The 20225-nt window shown below is 36.9% G+C and overlaps 2 protein-coding genes across 2 annotated transcripts; one reads left to right on the forward strand and one right to left on the reverse strand.

Moving 5' to 3' along the window:
* Positions 1-11350: 11350 nt before the first annotated feature.
* Positions 11351-14839, forward strand: LOC117631611. The gene is made up of 3 exons (XM_034364862.1): positions 11351-11497; positions 11758-13446; positions 13957-14839. The coding sequence occupies exons 2-3, from the start codon at positions 11948-11950 to the stop codon at positions 14207-14209; spliced, it is 1752 nt and encodes a 583-aa protein (XP_034220753.1). The 5' UTR covers positions 11351-11497; positions 11758-11947; the 3' UTR covers positions 14210-14839.
* Positions 14840-17875: 3036 nt separating this feature from the next.
* LOC117629769 (transcription factor MYB64-like) lies at positions 17876-20111 on the reverse strand. Its single transcript, XM_034362367.1, has 3 exons — positions 19606-20111; positions 19290-19416; positions 17876-18763 (listed from the first exon to the last, which is right to left on the reverse strand). Exons 1-3 carry the CDS (start codon positions 20109-20111, stop codon positions 17876-17878), a joined length of 1521 nt encoding a protein of 506 aa, XP_034218258.1.
* Between the last annotated feature and the right edge of the window lie 114 nt (positions 20112-20225).

Raw genomic sequence — 20225 nt, forward strand, 5'->3', positions numbered from 1 at the left:
TCATTTGTTTTTCATTTTTTAAATAAAAATGGTTATGAAGTTTGAACTAGGCATGACACATGGAGCATGAATTTCTTCCTACTTTATAAGTTTTTATACAAGAAACTTCAATTTTCAAGCAAAAATATTTTCATATTTTCATATTTTATTATTATTACTTTATTTATTTATTTATTAAAGTGAGATAACTTCATTGAAACAACAATGTCAGAGTACAAAAAGGAGATTGGACTTTAGTAATGTAACAAGTGTGGCCTCATTAAAACCTTGCCTTTAAAAACCTCAAAATGGAAGAAAATCCGGTCAAGGAAAAAGAGTACCACTACATCACATCCAGTATAAAATTAAATTAAGAAAATAATTTGTCATTGGCCAAAACATTACAAATCCATAAAGGATCATCCTCTAACCACACTTGAAAATCCTGAGACAAGAGCGTCTGCTTAGCCAATAGATGAGCAACCTAGTTACACTCACGAGGAGCAAAGTGACAAGAAATATAAGCAAAAAGATTAAAAAGGCCCTTGACTTCATCCACTAAAGCACCCTCCACCGACCAACTTTGCTCATAAGTTTGAAGATTCATAATAATCTTTTTGGCATCCATTTCCAAAATGACATAACGATGCCCTATTTGACTTGCAATTTACAATCCCATAATTGTTGCGTAAAGTTCAGTAGCTTTAGGAGAAAACATGCCATGAAGACCTTTATAGGCAGCCAACACTAAATCACCCATACTATCTCTTATGACAACCCCCAAACCTCTAAAACCAATCAGCAAATTGACAGCACCATCAACATTTATCTTCACAAATTACCATTAGGTGGAGACCAATGCCGCACAATATTAGTTGGTGGAACATGAGAAGACATTAAAATAATAGCCCATTGATATTCCAAAACAAGCTTTTGGGTACGAGCCAAAAGCCTAAGATTTGAAGTATTTCGATCAAAATGTAAAAGATCATTACAAGAGCTCCATAATCCCCAACTCAAAAAAAACAAAGAAGACTAGCTCGTCATTAGTCAAAACCGAGGAAGCATATCGATATAACTCCTTAAAAGTACTGGGGACAGTCAACCCTAAACCCTATGTTTTATTATTTGAAAGAGGAAATAAATTTTAAATCTTGGAACAAGTATACATAAAATTAGACCCATGGGTCCGACAGTAAATACAAATGTATCGCGGACCTAGGATCTTAGTTATTTGGGCATAAAAGAGCACGACACAATTATTCAATGGGCCAACACAAATACCGCAAAAAAGTACGAATTAACCCAACTTAAATGGATCGGGCTTGCTTCAAGACAGAAAACCCACTTCAATCCTAATACGAACTACTGTTTTGTTGGCATAGCTTGGGTTCAAGCATAATGGAGACAAAGGTAGATTTGAGTTGGCATACACGCAGACATGAGGAGATTCTACACGCAAGCTCATCCAGTAGTAGGTTTGTTAAGCACTGACGTGACCAACCAGTGATTATAGAATATTACGATTAGACATTGACGTGATATGTCTTATACATATGTTATAGAATAAATGAATATTTATTCTTTAAAATGGGAGAAAATAATTCATGTCGATTATCCATATTATAACATGTATACAAAATATACCGCATAATCATATTATCGTAGCATTCTATAATTTCCCGTGATGAACACGGGCTACATTTTCTTTAATGCTAATGTCAGTTTTATGTATTGGACTCAATTTTTTTAACAAGGGCATCTATTTGAAGAGTGTGTGGTAAAGAAGAGATAAATTTGAGCTATTGACTATAGGTGTTATACATGTGGTTTATAATAGCCCCCTAATATTCCTTTTGTATATACTCACGCCCCGACTCAAATTAAGTTCTGTGGTGGTGTTGGTAGTTAAGACCAAGGATTGTTAGCGACATACATGGCTGGCTTTCACTTGACCACAATGCCAGCTTCATGCCACTTGAGATAAGGCTCATGCCTAGTCCCATATAAATTACTTCTATAAAAAAGTAAAGCAACAATTTAGAATCTCTTACTTCATTGGTATTTTATCCCCGAGTGGACCTTAAAGCATCCCCGCCGCCAATCTTCATACATCACAAATTGATCAACAAATTTTACAAAACAATGTTTAAACTATTCTAATGCACGCACGTGAAAAAGGAATTGAATTCGAGTGTAAAAAACGGACACGCTACTTTGGTCAACTAAGTATTTAACTTTCGATGGTAGGCTCCATTCGATGAAAGCAATGAAAATCACAAACTATGGCCAGAAAATGAAATTGTGATTAGTTAACTTATATATTCAGGAAAGGAGCTGGTCAGAAGACCCATTTGGATTTCATTTGAGGTAGGCGATAAAACCCTAGTGCTGCATATCCAATCAAATCCTGGGAAAACTAGGCATGAAATATTTAAATCTCACAGGGCCACAACAACCCTTGCATTATTTCAATAATAAATATGACTTTTTGTGATGTATATATTTTGTATGGACTTGAATGGCCCGTTTCAATTAAAGGACACGGCGGGGCTCGGCGGGATGAAAATCAATTTCAATTATCGAACATAAAAGTGGCCCTTCTACTGGGACACAGTCGGGAAAGAAAGCGACCACTTGCATGTCGAAAGGGACCAGTTAGATATTTCTACAGCAACACATGCATTATATTACAGAAACATCCTCCAATTACAAATTCAACGTTAAGTATAGGCCAAGAGAGATTAAACAAAATTAAATTTTAACCTAATGAAATGCTTATCATATTCTCGTACCGTATCATTGTTATCAATGTATATGCATAATTTTATCATGTCAACTTTTTGGGAACGATGTGAATCCACACGTTTTTGATAAGGGTTTCTAAAATCGAAAATGGATTGTTTTGATCTCAATTTATGCATGTCATCTTTGCGGATGGGCACGCTAATTTACTTTGTATCGTTCTAGGTTTATTGGATGTCCTCGGTTGGTTTTTTATAACATGTACTGTGTTCATTGATTTTGTAGGACACAATCGGATATCGAAACGGTTTTCGATTTGTCTAATTTTTTTGTGAGGATAATCTATGAATGTAGACTTCAAAAAATATATGGTTTTGATTGTTGAAAAAAAATTTGTAGGGTACTCTAAAAGGCGTCCCTCAAATAAAATTATTTGAATTCCCTCAATAAAGAGGGACTATATATATATAACTTACTCAAATAATTGTATATAATGTAGAATATTCAAAAGGTATGTCAAACTTTAGTGTTTATACACTCCACCTTCTAAAAAGGAGCCAATGACTTTCAAAACCAATTACAGAAGAAAGCAAAAAAAGTTTCGATGTATTTATATAAGGCTCATCCCAAAGGTAGATTATTCTCATTTATAGTATTGATGTATGTAGAGAGCTTTCATTGAGAAATTCTTCAAATAAGTTTATTTGAGTATTTGAGGGATACTGTTGTAGGGCCCACTATGTATTGGATTTCATTAATCCAGACGTCTATTTTTCAGATAATCATTCAAAAATCATCTCTACAAAAATTCACTGGAATCTGATATCATTTGACCACTCAATTGAGTTATTGAAATTTTAGTACTTTCTTGAAGCAACGTGTTCATTGATTTTGTATGACACAATTGGATGTTGAAACGGTTTCCGATTTGCAAGGATGATCTATGAATATAGACTTAACAAATAGATGATTTGGATTGTTGAAAAAAAAATTTCATATGGAACCCTAAAGGGTGTCCCTCAAATAAAATTAATAGCAGAATAAGACTGTTGATGTATATATATATTAACCCCTTAATTAATAAGTAAACATAATCCTCCTATATTTTTGACAAAGTTAGAAAGGGAAAGGGGAAAATTCACACACATAGCTATCATGGAAAATTAAACTCATAACCACTTAAAAGCACACCAAAAATCAGTACAATCCAACTACACCCCATTAGTATCCTATTTAACATTATATGAAGTGAAAACAAAGATGCACCCCTAAAGAGATATATTTTAAAACAATCAGTTGAGTATTATTTTGCTTATTGTGTTAGCTAGTGAAGGTGTGTTTAGTCATATTTTGATCGGCAAAAATGGAAAATGGAAACAAAAACCATGAAAGGGAGAGATGGATGGAACTATCAAAAGCTTTTTTTGGGTCGGCAAGAAAGAAGAGGTGGCAACAAAGTAGATGAGGAGATAAGAAAATTGGCGTGGCATTGGCGTCTACATGTCTTTGTCTAATTAGAAACCCATGTGGATTGGAATTCCAAGGCCCCTCCTTCCTTGCGATTGTTCAATTTCAATTCCTTCTATCTCTTATATATTTTTTCTTGCTTTGGAACTTAGGAAGCCAGTGGCCACACAATAAACCCTAGGGCTAGGGCTTTCCTATCATAATGCTGCAGCATTTGTACGTACCTTCTTGTAACGTTTTTCATGATAATGCTAAATGCTAAATGCAACACATTTTCATTTCTACTCTATTATTAAATATTAATTTAATTTGAGCCTGGACCCCAGGTATTTAGAGTTACGAAGGTGTGGTCGGAGCACATATTGTGTTTTCTGACTTGTACTTTTTGGCGGCTATCTGGCATTGGGTGTATTGGGATCTATATATCCTTTCCTTTGGTCCACCCTAACTTCGTGCGTTCTAAAAGTTTAATGCACTTGTAAGCATTCAATTGGTTTATATACAAACAATTTTTTTCCTTTCCTTTCTTTTTTGAATATAAAAAAATTACAAAAGTTCCAAACTAGCTAGGAATTTGCATATACTCGTATCATATGGATCCTAAATACTTCGATTCAATGTCGCTATTATGTAGTATTCATCTTTACTTGGTGATAAATAAAGCATTCTTACTTTTTTTTTAATCTCCCAGAAATTTCATAAAGCGAACTTTCTAGAGAGCCACAATAACCATCAAATGTTCACGTACATTATGTGGATTGTTTAGCCAATATAGAGCAGGCACAATCTGGGCATACGTATCATTTCCAAAGGTACTACCTTGTGAGTGTTTACAAAGCAAATTGTCTCATTTGCCCTTTTCATTGCTCATGATAAGAACTCGGTCCACAGCTCTGGTGACACCAGACGTGTCCAATGGCCTGCACAACACATGGAACATCGAGCACACATGATGTGAAACACATCCACTCTCCATAATATAATGAAAACTGTTGCCATCAATCATGCATATAGTTGATAGGTCGTCCAAATGTTAGGTTGATTGGTTACAAGGCATGATTGGGGGGCTGCAGTGCAATATAACATGTTCGGGTCTTTGGGAAAGTGGGTCGGCCAAAAGCCCCAAAAAAGTTGTTAGAAACCCAGAGAGGATATATGTTTGGATGGCTTTATTGTACGAGAGGTAAATTGAATGCAATGAGACTTTCAACGATTTCAGTTCAAATTGAAGATATAATGTGCTTGTGCATGATCATATTAAGTTTTTGGGAGGAATTCTTGGTTCGACCACTCTCACAATTTATTTCACTCAGTTTTAGAATAATCTCACCTCTTTTAATGTGATGTGGTATACGACAACCGCACCCAAGAATCTCTCATATTTTGTAAGAAGTAATAAAGTTCTATCCATGGGCTTAGCAAGTGTTGGAATCTACTTCTTGCCTCATGCTAGTTCTATCCATGAGACTCATCGATCATGCCTCATGCTAGTTAGTGCATTTATTTAGTGATAATGGCAATAATTCCAACTACAGTAAGAATAAAAAAATAAGCTATTCTTTTTCAACACTAAACCCTACCTCTCTGAACTTATGCTGGGGGAAGTTTGTGACGACTACTATTTTCACTGTGGGCCAACCTGGCTGTGTTTGTTCGGGACATTCCACCGTCACCCACATGCACATGCACATTCACCTATTTTTCCTTTTAATTATGTACTCTCAGTTGCTCAATTTCCAACTAATATGCCCATATTCATCTTGGATCTTGGTTTTTTCTTTATAATATGTTTCAAATAAGCATCTCAAATCGGCGTTTTCTATTTGCAAGCACTCTTTCTTGTTTGGCTCCGTGCTCATTGTTTTGGTATAGAGCCCTTATGAGTGCGCTTCACTTTTCCTTGACAATGTGAATTTTAGGATCGAAATGATCTGGCTGTTGCTGCTGTCTATAGCTTCAAAGAAAATGAACTATAGGATTGTATATATACTCGAAAAAATCATCGATGACTTTTCGGTTAAATTGTTTACACGACGAACTATTGTTGTGTATAGTGACTTATTATGGGCTACTTAGCTTTAGGGTATGTTTGGGAATGCTTTTTGCAAATGGTAGAGCAACTTTTGACACTTTCAAATGAAGCACTTGGATTTTTAACAACGTTTTTACTTTAATAAATAAAAGCACTTCTAACAAAAGTGCTTATAAGCAGTATATATATTCCTCCACAAGAAGACGAATAGCATATCATTATTTTAGTATACTTGCTTATCTGACTTGGTCTGATAAAGATGGTGAAAATGTATCATTATCTTGTATAGTCATATATATGGTGTTACTAGAATGTGCCAACTTTTGTGAAAAGGAAAGGTTTGAAGGTTTACATATTAAAATGAAACTGCGCGTTTTGGTTGCACATCTGTTTGTTAGACTGTCCAACTTCATATATATATTGGCACACTGTTGAATGCATAAGCTGTAAGCCTGTAATAAGTTGGCAAAGTGAGCTAAACGCGTCCGTCCGTCCAAATTTCTAGAACCAACATAGGAATAATATATATATATATATATATAGAGAGAGAGAGAGAGAGAGAGAGAGAGAGAGAGAGAGAGAGAGAGATAAACCCAAAAGATCAAAGTCAATCGAAGTTTATCCCGTCCTGAACCAGCAGATATAGATGATAGTGGAACCTGTTGGTGTAAAAATCTTGCTGGTGCCATGCTCAGTGAACCACGGCTGGGCCAGTCTGACACTACATTTCATACAATATTTCTCATTTCTTTAATGAAGAAGAAGAGCAACAAAATTTATGACTGTTTGGACGGCTAGTATCAAAACAGGGGGATCAACTTGTGCTGCACAAGTTGAGCCAACATGTTAGAAAATAACTTTGATGTGCTTTAACCCAACAACAAGTGGGTAATCATTATCCTCAAACATTGACAAGAAATTCATGGGATTGAATTGTTCATGAAAATTATTAAATCCGATAGTTGTCCGTTTGTAGCTTGTGTTTTTCATGTTTGGTAAAGAGTTGCTACCACCTTGAAGCAATCGCTATCTCATTCACGGTTGGATTCATTACAAAATTCTTTTCCATGTGCTAATGCAATTATGAAAAGTGGGGATGATGGATAAAGCTTGAATTTGAAGGATGAAGAGGTTTGCTAAGTATAATCGATCGCGCACACACGCGAATGAATGCGAATTGTTAATTGGTGTTAAATTTTTAGTTGATTGTTATCAACCAATATACTAAAAACCAAATGGTAAGATTTGGATGAACTCCTTTTGAAATATTTATTCATTAATATGGTCATGGTCATAGTCATAGTCATTTACAAGATTTGGATCACCAGCACCATTGAGTTTGGCATGAGGAGCAGCAGATCTGATAAGGTTCGTCGAAATCTAGCAAATTTATTGTTTTTTGCATGTTAACAATATTATCTTCTCTGCTATTAGTGTGATATTATTGCAAGAGTTAAACTAAAGTAATCATCCAAAATTGCACTCTTTCAAGTACTAATTGATTACATTATAAATAAAGAACGGTGTTAGAATCAGTCTCTCACATACATGTGATTTGCTTCTAACAATCATGCATATAAGACTCGCACTACGTAATAGTGAAAATCAATTAATCTACATGCATTTATGCAACCGTTGTATCATTCTTGGAGTGAATTCAAACCTCCATTTATTTGACAAATAATGCACCGTACCATTATAGTTAGGGGTGGGCACTCAAGCCGGCAAACCGGAAATCCGAGCCGAACCACACTGAATCAAACCGGAAAAAAACTGAGTTGATCAAAAAGTCAAAAATCGGTCAAAAACCAAACCGAACCGGTTTGGACCGGTTTTGGATTCGATTCCATGTCTTCAAAAACCGAACCGGGCCGAACCGAACCGATGAAACTAAAAATATATATAATTATATTTAATGCTATATTTTTAATTTCACCAAAAAAAACTTAATATTTATCCAAGTTCAATGTCAAAATATCTATCTTTTCTCACTTTAATATTTATTTTTTATATGAAATTGAATAATTTGTTAATTTTCAAGTAAAAAAATAATATTTCAGTTGAGAATTGTATTACAAAACAATTTTAAAAAATAATTTTTATAATCCGGTTCAAAATCGAACCGGAATCGGAACCGGACCAAAACTGGTTCAAACCTAACCGGACAGTTTTTGAATTTTTTTAATTAAAATCGAACTGAACCAAACCGCATGAATAGTACCGGATCAGTTCTAATTTGAGGCAAAAACCGATCCAAACCGAACCGTGTCCACCCCTAATTATAGTAGAACGTTACATATCAATCACTATCACTCCCTAAATGGCATTGTACTATATGGGATCGAAAGATTTTATGGGAAACAGAAAATGAAGACACAATTGTTGAAGAAGTAATCGCAGCCGTCAAAAATATCTGAAAAGAACAACCTACCACCGTTGAAATGGTGGTGTCACCATCACTAAATTGGCCTCTCTTCTCCCCTGATGGCAACAGCAAGCAAGTTGGCCTACAGCTTACTGCTTACCCTCGTCTGAGCTTTCATTTTGGACCGCTAGTTCCTCACCCCAAACAGCCCTCAACTAGATATTTATATTTTTGTCGACCAAATAAAATAATAAAAACAGGAAAACAACAACTCCTAGGAAATAGAAAAAGAACATAAAATGCAGAATGATATATAAAAGGGCACCAGTAATAGGCTCATATTTATTGTTTTTAGATAACGAAGATATTTCATTAAAAAAAAAAATTAAGGAAGATATTATATTTAATAACCTACGGAAATGGGCGCACATGGGCCCACTTTAGTGCTACCACCTTGGAACTCAATTAGCAAGTGGCTGCCTCTCTTGATCAATTGTAGCACGTGTCCTTTTTTATCCCCAAAATGACAAAAGACACCCACTAAAGTACATATGAAAGTTTTGTTTTTTTGTTTTTATTAATACAAGTGATTCGAAAGTGAAATGAGCCAATTAATTTGTAAGGTAAAGTACGTTTTTACTGGCTTAGATTCCGTTGACGTATGTAAGTTAAGTTTAATTAAACAATTTAACGATTTTCTTGAAAAAAGAAGAAGAAGGTGAATGATTATGATTTCAAGTAGTTATTGATTAGTGTTAACATAATGTTACTGGAGTCTAAGTTAGTATCGACTATTTATGCGTTTGTGGACAAATTTTAAATCATGAATCACACAACGTAACTTACTCATACTAATATTTGGTAATGTAAGTTACTTTTATTATATAAGTTAATTAAATAATAATTACTGTCTTTATTTATATACCAATTTAAAGGAAAATAATTAGTGTGAGCAATCTAACAATTTTAACAGAGGGGCCGGAAGGAAGTTGTAGAAAGTGTGAGCTCAATTAAGCAAACGAATGGATTTTTTGGCATATTATAGAGGTAACATTATTAATTATAATAATTGCCGAAATGCTTGTGGGATATAGCTCAATTGATTGAGTTCTTTCACCTTCACCTATGTGAACAGAAGTTTAAAACTGCCAGACACCTAATGAATATTTATGTAAACTCCCCTCTCCCAATTACTTATACTAAAATAATAATAACAAAAATTACCGACACATGTGACAGTATTTGTGAGATTCGCTACTGATAAGGTTATCTTATGTCTTTTTCACATGATTTGTTAATAACCAGTTAAGCTCCATCGTGTAATGTAATCACAGAAAAAGCCAAGGCTTGCTGTCTTCAGATTAGTGGAGAATCTCTACGTATTTTGCTTTAGATTATGTACTAATTTTTTTTATCTTCCTCTTCTCTAGCTAGTAGTTTGTAGACTAGTTATTTGACACTAAAAAGACAGATTTGCACATCACATACACAAACGTTTGCATGCATGCATGCATGATTAGTCCCTACATGTCCAAAGCATTCGATTAAGGTTCTAATACTTTGATAATTAGCAATCATAAATTCGATTTTTGGGAACTAATCATACATGTAAATATTAAGAAAATGATTAAAAGTTTCTTTATTCTTTGGACAAAAAATGATTCCATCCATTTAGCCAAATATAAATAGAACAAAAAGAGTAGAGTTTTCAAATGTACACTTGCCACATACATCCACATCTCTTATCTGAAATATTGCTCTATTTTTTTTCATATTAAAATACGAACGATATTAGAGAGTATCTGAATGGATATAATATTCAATATTCTCATATACTCAATACCATAGTTCAAATTGAAATCACAACTTCAGTAACAAATATAAAAGAGGATTTAATATAACCAACCCGGGTCATTCCACTTAAACAGCACAACATGAGTTGCCAAAAAGAAAGAATATAGAGTAAGTGTAGAATAGAAAAATAAAGAATAAAGAGAAAGAAATAATATGGAAGTGAAGTAAAAACGAAATTATTGTGGAGTAAGGGTAGAATAGGAAAGAGAAAAAACAAAATTGATTAAAAAGTACTAAAAAACAAATAGAATGTAAGTGAAGAAAATGAAAGTGAGAAAATCAGCTTCTACATATATATATACCAATTAATTGATGACACATAAGCTGTTAAAAGTCGAAACCACCTAAGAATTATTTGGTATACTATTGCACTCTCAATAGGAAAAGTTCCTCGAAAACCAATTATCTGACTGTTCATACAAACTACTTCTCCCAACAAAAAAAATGCAAACTAATAGCATGTGGTTTTTTGACCAAAACAAAAAAAGTTAGCAAGTGGTTGCCTTAAACCAATCCAAAACTGACACGAGTTCCCAAAGTAACAACCGGGGCTGGTAGAATATCACGGATTCACGGAAAGTAAAAGTCGTGGTCGGTGTGGACACGTGGCGCATGGAGAGCAGCCAGATCGGATGGAAAATAGTCCGCGTCAGCAGCCGCGGGACTGAAGTCGTTGAGCAAGTTCCGTTCAAAACCCCCCCTCCAAAATTGCCAGCTGACTCGGGCCCACAACGCGAAACCGAAAAACGAAACCAAAAAAGCCAGTAAATCGCATAAATATCCCGGTAACTAACCGGCCACCGGACCTTCCGGTGTCGTACCCGTATAGAGTACGGCATACGATCTACATACTGTCTTCCTATTTATATACGGTCGGAGATTTTTTAAGCGCAAGCGTCAAACAGAGCTCGTGTTTGTATATATAAGACCCAAAGAGTCTCCTTTTCCTTTGAAGCTACGCCTTGTGAGCTTCGTTCTGAGGGACTCGCCGGAAAATTCATCAGTTTTTTTCGAGCTTAATCGGAAAATTTACCGGAATTTGCCGAAAAATTTAAGTGAGTTCATTTTCATGGAAATGGGGTTTTTTTTTTATTTTCAATGCTTAGGGATCTCAATTTTCGTGGTTATTGTGCAAGCTTTTGAGTGGCTTTGGGACGCGTTTCCCCGATCCCATTTTCCGGGAAAATACAATGAGTAGCATGAAAATTTTCGATTTCCAGTTTCTGTTTACTGTGTTTTCCGGGAAAATTGGGGAATTTTCTCACGTGCTTGGCTGATTTGATTTGTTTGGTTGATAGTTTTTTTTCTTTTTCAGGTTAAAGAGTGAGTTGGAAGCAAGAAAGGCAAAGACTTTCTGCAGATCCGATTAAATTACACCAAAAAAGGAGAAAAAGGAAAAAAAAAAATCGAGCTTTATATAAACGAAGCTGAAACTCTGATTCCTTTTCTTCAATTTTATCAATTTCACATTTTTCCTTCACTTTCTGATCCGAAAGCTGAGAGAAATGGTAGTGAAACTAGCTTCGACCTGTTTGCAATGGTCGCAGCCGATCGTTCCACACTCTACCCCGTCCTCTCAAACTCTAGCCTCCGCAATAGCATCTCCTTCCTCAAAACGACGTACCCGTGGCGGCGATGGCGGGGCTGTTCTCTGCCTATACGTCCACAGCTTGAACCGGTCGGCTCTGTTCGGAGCTCCGTCGACGAAGCTAAACCGATCCAGGTCATGCGAGTTACGGAAGCCGAGATTTCGGTCCATGAAAAGAGCTTGCAGTGCGAACTTGGACGCCTTCTCCGACGAAGAGTTCTCGAAGAAGATTCAAGAGCTCGCTCTCAGATTCCATCTCTCGGATGATTTTGACGGTGAAGATAACGGTGACGGTAACACCGCGAATTCGGAAACAGAGAGAGCTGATTCTGATAGTGGCCGCGTGAATGACTCTTCTTCAACAATGAGATTTGAACAGAACCAGAGCCTTTTCGAGTTGCCGCTCGATCTGGAGCTACCGTGGTCGTCCGATTGGCAGCAACGGGACGAGATTGTTCCGGAGGCGAGCATCGAGCGGAGGGCGAACAGCGTCGACCTTCCGCTCTCTCTCCGAATGATCAAGAGAAAGCTGCAGTGGCAGGAAGGGTTCAGAGAAGCAGGGGAATCCGCGTGTTCCTCTGTGAAAAAGGCCTTCGCTTCCATGGTGTTCATAATCCGAGAGCTCCATACGTACACCTTACAGATGAGAGAGGTTCTCTTCTACGAAGATTTACAGGGGATTTTGGGTCGTGTTCAGAAGGAGATGCACGCTTCGTTCGTTTGGCTTTTTCAACAGGTCTTCTCTCAAACGCCGACGCTAATGGTGTACGTGATGATCCTCCTGGCCAATTTCACCGTCTACTCATTAGGCCACAACGCCGCCATTGCGGCTGCTCCGCCACCTGGGATATATTCCAGTGCGACTGAGACTAGTATATCAGTGGAGGAGGTTCAGAATCACAACGATAAATTGGATAATACCCAATTTGATTCCTCGACAAGTAAGTCGTTTTCTGTGAATGGGAACGTGAATGGGAAAACGACATCCATAGGCGGAAACAATGGCGGTGGTGGGAAAGCCCGACCCGTGGGCAGCGGCACGGAAGGAGACGGCCGGTTCGACGGGACGGACCAATACCGGACAATTGTCCCCGACGGAGCTTCTCAGTTGTCGTCACTAGGGACGACGACAGAGGCAGAGTCGGTGTCCGGGCAAGAGAGCAGAGAGGAGTTGGCTATGTGGAATTCAATAGTGGAAGAAGCTCATGAAATGCGAGGCAACCATGAAGCTCTGAACCATGAAACGATGCAGAGATTTGTTTCGCCGGTGGTGGCGAATATGGAGGGTGATGATTACGAGGAGTACTTCAGAACAGAGCTTCTCTACCAAACGGGACTATCCATAGAGCCCAGCAATGCTCTGCTTCTTGCCAATTACGCTCAGTTCCTCTACCAAGTTGCTCATGATTATGATAGGTACTGTTCAATTTCATCAAATTGTCAAAGTTTTAGTCGCTAATTTTGATTTTCATGTCCATAAATTTCTTGGGTTAAGTTCATTTTCATTCATTGGTTGTGGAAATTAAACTGTCAAGTGGACTAGTGCAACGAGTCAATGTTTTTCTTTTTGGTGCTTCTTTGGTCAAAAGAAAGATATGAAATCTCTGGGTTCTTGCCTTTGATTTTTCTTTATTGTCGTGTTGCTTTCAATTTTTTTTTCAGTGATAGCCTGACAGACAGGGAAATGTGTGGTGATATTTTCCCTGATTGGTCACGCGCTTCACTTGAATTTTTTTTTTTATTTGCTTTGATTTTAATAAAATTATTTGGAACTTTGTGGTCTAAAAATATGTTTGTTTGAGCGTAATTAGATAATAAGTAAAGTGTGATTAGAGATGAATTTGTACTTAAGTAGAGTGTGATTAGCTTAAAGCGCAATTACATGTGGGCTGACTTTCGGGTGATTGTTTAATGGTTTGGAAACAGAGCTGAAGAGTACTTCAAGAAGGCAGTAGGGCTGGAGCCACCGGACGCGGAGGCCTACAACAAATACGCAACGTTTTTGTGGAGGGTTCGAAACGACTTGTGGGCTGCAGAAGAAACCTTCTTGGAAGCCATTTCAGCTGACCCAAGCAACTCATACTACGCTGCCAACTATGCCCATTTTCTCTGGGACACCGGCGCTGAGGACACGTGTTTCCCTCTCAACTCTCCTGATGATGCCACCCAAGATGCTTAGTAAATTAAAATTTTAAAAAAAAAATACAGAAGAGAAGAGAAGAGAAAAGAGCCGTCACCTTCCCGCTTATTTTCCCAAATTTACTCGGAATTTGGTATTAGAAAATTCAAAAAATAAATAAAGAGAAAAAAGAAGAGACTAGAAAGAGGTCTTTTTTTTATTATAAATATTTATTTGTTCCTGAAGTTTTGGTGGGCTGTGGCAAATATGGGGTTTGGTGGTGGTGGTGGCGGCGGCGTTTGGAGCGGAGGGAAGCACGTGAGCTGGGACATGCTCACATGCACGGCAAAACTGGCAGCAAAGAATTTGCAGTGTGTTTGGCGTTGCGTGTTGTTTCAGATCTGTATGTGCGCGGGGAGTGGAGCCAATCGGAATGCATGACTGCATGTGCACAGATTATCGCCTTTTTTTGTTAATTCCTTTTTTCTATTTTTGGGGTCGACACAAACAATGACATGGCAAAGTGTAATTAGCCTCCTTGTTAATATTATGCCATTTTCAATTTTACTACAAATGCGAAAATTGAAACATAATTTGGTGAAAGAAAGCACGTGTTTCTCGTGCGTTTTGCTGATGTATGGCTCTGGAAATTTCTTCTCTTCAATTGAATTTTCTTTTGTATTTAAGTTATAGTGGGGGTACAGTGCGTGAACTAAGTCTAAGTTGTTGATTTGTTTCTATCGGGGATTATGAAGACATGGAAAAGCTTTATACTTATGTCTAAAGAACAATGATGGCACAGTAGCACCCAATGAAAGGGCTAATGATTCATGGTGGCTGAGAGAAAAGGGAAATGATTTCCCACTCTTCAATCCAAGTGAGTTTATAAAGATAACTTTTTTCTCACATTTAGATCATTTAGTTAAAGATATTGTATTGGAAAACTCAACTTGTTGAGCGAGGGGATTGATTCATAACTGAACTCCCTCGTAGGTTAATTATGCGATCAATCTTATAAGAGCAACGTTGTGTACAATAATTTTTCGGAGCATAGGATTTAGGGTAGTAAATAGGCTCTCTTGCAATAATTATGAATAAAGCAATCATGCTTTTGATGATGTATAATGTGCACTACTGAATAGACTCTCTTCACAATTATGGGACAATATATAGCATATTCTTCTCCTTTAGTAAAGTTTAACCATGTGAAGTTGGGTGTTTGGAAGACTAGACCTTAACGCGTAGTGACAATTACAACTGTTTGCTTTGAAAAGTAAATCACTAGACATAGGAAGCATATAGATATAGATAAACAGTAATGCGTGTGAAGTCAAGTGGGGTCGTTGGATTGGGGTTATTGAGATGAGATTATTAAGTTAGAGCCAAGCAGAAAATGACGTTCATCACGTGAAATCGAAGACCAGTCTCTCTATGTCTCCATTCATCCTCCCTCCTTCCTTCCCATGCCCTCTCCATACCTCTCTCTCACACGCTAGATCTCATTCATCTCGGTTGCTGCTTCAATCTCATATGTCTAATATTATAGATGATGGGGCAATACTAGTATAAATATAGTTTTTTTTCGTGAAGAATTCAATATCATTATCATATCGAGACATTTTGTGATAAAACCTCCCATATGCTGGAGTATGCATGTGGTTAAGTTAGAAATAATATTTGTGTTAGACCAATTAATAGTGGGCATTCGCCTTTTTGAAATCTTAACAATCTTGTTAATAATTTGGGCATGACATGTAAATTAATGTATAATTCACTGTGAAGTCTAACCCAATTTATAACATTTTCTATTGAGATGAGCGATAACATAATAAATTCAATACACACTACAAGAATGCTAGGACTCGAACCCAAGACCTTTCTTGGATGAGCAATTGCTCAAGTTTTGTTTCAAAGGAAAAAGAGGAACTCTTATTACTACGCATACACTTGAGCACGCATTTTCTTTTGGGCTGGTTTGTTGGGCTGCAAACCAAATTTGGCACAGGCTAAGGAGAAGGAGACCCCAGGTCTGACCATCTTTGGGCTCGATCTTAAGCCTGATGTTTGTTTCTAGCCTACCCATATATGTGTCCATAGCTGGTCCAACAGCCTTATTGGATCAACTGCGGCCCAACGTTCAATTTATTTCCAAATGAGCATGTTCAATATTGTAGTATAGCATCCACAATGGACTTCTTAAATCATCTCTTTAGACAAATTTTAGAGAGAAATTGGAAAAATACAACTCCAACAATACTCTTTATCCACCTCCTAAAATAGGGAGACTCTAGGAGCTCCTAAATTTGAGGAGAGAAAAAGGACTCCTAATGGCTCCCTATAATTTAATGCTGCTTTATTTTATGAGTATTTCAAACTTTTAATTCATGCTAATTATTATTTTAAATATTTTTTAATAGAGATGACCAATTAAAAAAAAGTTATAACATTTATGACTCCCTAAAATAGAGAGCATGATTGAAGTTTAAATTTTATGGAGAGCTCCTAAAATAACTTTTATATATTTTTAGCTAAAATTTAACTGAAAAAATAGAAAGCATGATTGTGGATGCTCTCAGACTGCAAGATAACTTTTTTTAATGGCTTCAAAACAAGAAGGTCTTACAAATTTTAGACCAAATCTCCAATTTTTGTTCATTTGCGTAGGAGTATTATGTACGGTCATTTTACACCTAATTCAATAAATCTTGGAGACCTAACCAATGTAGTTGATGCAAAATGGTAGTAATAGACTTATACGCTTACGCGTGGCATACACGCTGATCATTACACAAATTGATGATTTTAAAACTTTTATCTTTATGTGTGACGTACACATTTACCGTTACACAAATCCAAGAAAATGGAAGATTTTGACAAATATTGATAACGAATGTAATTTCTTAACAAAATATATTCCAACATGGCTTTACCTTAAAAAAACTGAAATTTTAGACCAATCTCCAAATTTATTCATTTGTGTGTACGGTCATTTTACACCCGTTTCAATAAATCTTGGAGACCCTAGTCAATGAAGTTGACGCAAAGGGATCGTAATAGGCTTATTATACCCTTACGCGTAGCATATGCGTTGACCATTACACAAATTGATGATTTTAAAACTTATATATTTACGTGTGACGTACACCTTGACCGTTACACAAAACGATAAAAATGAAAGATTTGATTACGAATGTAACTCCTTAACAAAATATTCCAACATGGCTTACCTTAACAAAACAAAATTAAACCACAAGCGGATTCTTCTCAGTTCTCTTTCATCTTTCCTTCTAAATTGAACTTTAAAAAAAAAAAAAAAAAGGTGACCATAAAATTCTAAATATACAAATGCAGTGCATGTAGGCTGAAGGGTGTGGGAAAAACATTCCACTCTATCTCTCACTGCCTCCAACCAAAACCCTCGTCAACAAAACTGTAATGAATCAGAGGCAGTTAGGAAAAGTAAAGAAAAAGACAGAAACAGAACTGAAAAAGAAACCCCAGAAAAGAAAGTTTTGCAGTCCAGCCTGCTACAACTAATAAACTAAAACGCTTATCACACAATACAAGCATTTTAGCAATATTTAAGCCAACCAACACCATATTGGTAATTTCCAATCCAGTCACAATGAAATAAAAAAAAGAAAAAAAGAGAATCCAGGCTTCACATTAATTATTAGTTCCTAATAGTTCTTCACAGCTAGAAGAAACTATGTACTGAGTTGAAGATCAGAAGCTGGTTCTGTTGGCACCCTGAGCAAATTGAGAAGAAGAAACCATCTCTATCAAATCCATCTCTCTCTTTTCATTTGAAGAAGCAGCAGCAGCAGAAGCTTCATGATATTGATCATGTGCCATCAAATATTCCATGCTTGTGTTGTAAAAACCCAAGTGATGATGATCAGTGGAACTAAAAGATGATGATGAGTTGGCTGTCCCATTTAAGAGGTATGAAAGGTAAAGGTCAGAGTAGAGGGGGGTAGGAGTAGTAGAAGTAGTGGGATTAATAGCATTTTGTGTAGGCTCCACTGGACTAACAATTAGGCCAATGTTGTTGCTGTTGTTGCTGCTGTCAATGGAATGGGATGGCTGCTGCTGATGAGGATTGAAAGTGTGAACATTGTTGGTGAAGAAAGTTTGCATGAAATGAAGCTCCTCATCGTTGTATAATGTATCACCCAAATTCAAAGGAGAGTCACAGGAATTGCTAGTTGTGGAATGGTCAGATGGCTCTGTGGCCAAAATGTTGAGGTGGGTTTTTGATGGGTTTTCATGAGAGAGAGTGGAAGAACTGGTTGGGGTGTTGTTGCTCATAGTGGAAACATTTGGGGAGGAGTTGTTGTTATTATTATTGTTGTTGTTGCTCATGAGGTTCTTGCTCCTGATGTAGTTTTGGAGTATGGAAGACTGAGGCTTCTTGTTGTTGTTTCCATCTTTCCCCTCTGCCTGCCTGTTCTTCCTCCTTGAATTCTGCCTCCTTTTTGTGGCATTCCAATGGTTCTTGATGGCGTTTTCGGTTCTTCCAGGAATGCGTTTCGCAATCTCTGCCCAACGGTTCCCAACCTCAGTATGAGCGTCCACAAGTATCGTCTCTTCCTCTTCAGTCCAGCTATCTTTCTGAAAAAACCAAGATACCAAGCACAAAATATGGCACATTGCACTCTAAAGTTATAAGCTATCGGGAACAAAATTCGTATGTGCATATATTACAAAAAAAAATATTCCAAATTAGTTTATGCTTAACTGAAAAAAGGATGTGCATTTTCGTTAAAAATGATGTTTAATTACAAAATAAACATTCACAAATATGCTACTTATAGCTATTTAGCTAATCATAAACTAGGGTTTGAGAATACAATTTGACTTACCCAAACGGAAAGAGAGAAAATCTATCAGATCTATAAATAGATCCTTCACAATCTAAATTTGCAACTTTGACTTTTTTGAGTAATATAATATCTGTACCCATAGATCACAATCCGAGCAAAAATATAGCGAAATTTGGATACTTTTCACAGTGAAATCCTTACTCGTAGCTAATTAATTGTGCCAAATCTAAGCCAAAGATTTGAAGTTCTTAGTTATTCATGCATCAAAGACATACAACAACATCGACACCAAAAGAGATTTATTAAGAACAAACCTTGATATCAGGGCGCAAATGATTATGCCATCTCTCTCGACACTGCTTGCCAGCCCTACCCACCAGCTTCTCAGCTATCTGTGCCCATTTTCTCACTCCATATTGCTTCACCAACCTGATCAGCTTCCTAATTCACCACACCAAAAACAAAAACAACCCATTAATTTTACATGCAACATTATTTGTGACTAGAAGAAATCAAAATCAACCAACCAAAGAAATGAAACATCCATAAACTTGAACCAAAAAAAAGAAAGAAAAAAATGGCAAGTAGAGGATGAAGACAAGGTTATTTCTTGTTATATATGTGACCTACCTGTCTTCTTCATCAGTCCACTGTCCCTTTATTAAAGCTGCAGCAGTTAAACCTTTTCTAGCTCTCTTTCCCACCCTCCTTTCTGAAACCTTTGCTTCTTCTATGAAACCAGTATTAGGGTTTTTCTCTGCCTGGCCACTCCAAGACATCATCAAGGCCTCTCCATGATCACCCAAAAGCCCATCCAGAAAGCTTACCTCTTGGGGATATTGAGCACCAGCACCATAGCTAGGCCAACAAGAAGCCTCATGGCCAATTGCACCACCAAAAGAAGAAAAACCTAACAACCCATTTGTGGAAACCACATTTGCTTTGCTGCTTGCATTGTTTTGGTGAGAGAAATTGCTCTGGCTTCCCCACAGGAACCTGTCTATGGCTGTCAATGGAGGACCTGTTCTATGCATATTTTGATGGTGATGATGAGGATGGTGTGGTTGTGTGTTATTTATAAGCCCATAAACACCATAACCACCACTACCTTCTTCTCCTCCTCCCTCTCCTTCCATGGAAGACACAGTTGAAGAAGAGTGACTGACAAAAAGAAGAGAGAAATTAAGGAGGCTGCAATTTTGGTGAGAGGTTTTGTGGCTTCTTTTTTGTTTGTTTCTCTTTATTTTGTG

Source organism: Prunus dulcis, chromosome 6 (genome assembly GCF_902201215.1).
Source record: "Prunus dulcis chromosome 6, ALMONDv2, whole genome shotgun sequence".
Classification (NCBI taxonomy): Eukaryota; Viridiplantae; Streptophyta; class Magnoliopsida; order Rosales; family Rosaceae; genus Prunus; species Prunus dulcis.

Coding starts and splice junctions, on each gene's coding strand:
- LOC117631611 (XM_034364862.1), top strand. CDS start 11,948: ATGGTAGTGAAACTAGCTTCGACCTGTTTGCAATGGTCGCAGCCGATC. Junction 13,447..13,956: donor GTTGCTCATGATTATGATAG/GTACTGTTCAAT, acceptor GTTTGGAAACAG/AGCTGAAGAGTACTTCAAGA.
- LOC117629769 (XM_034362367.1), bottom strand. CDS start 20,111: ATGGAAGGAGAGGGAGGAGGAGAAGAAGGTAGTGGTGGTTATGGTGTT. Junction 19,417..19,605: donor TGGACTGATGAAGAAGACAG/GTAGGTCACATA, acceptor GTGGTGAATTAG/GAAGCTGATCAGGTTGGTGA. Junction 18,764..19,289: donor ATTTGCGCCCTGATATCAAG/GTTTGTTCTTAA, acceptor TGGTTTTTTCAG/AAAGATAGCTGGACTGAAGA.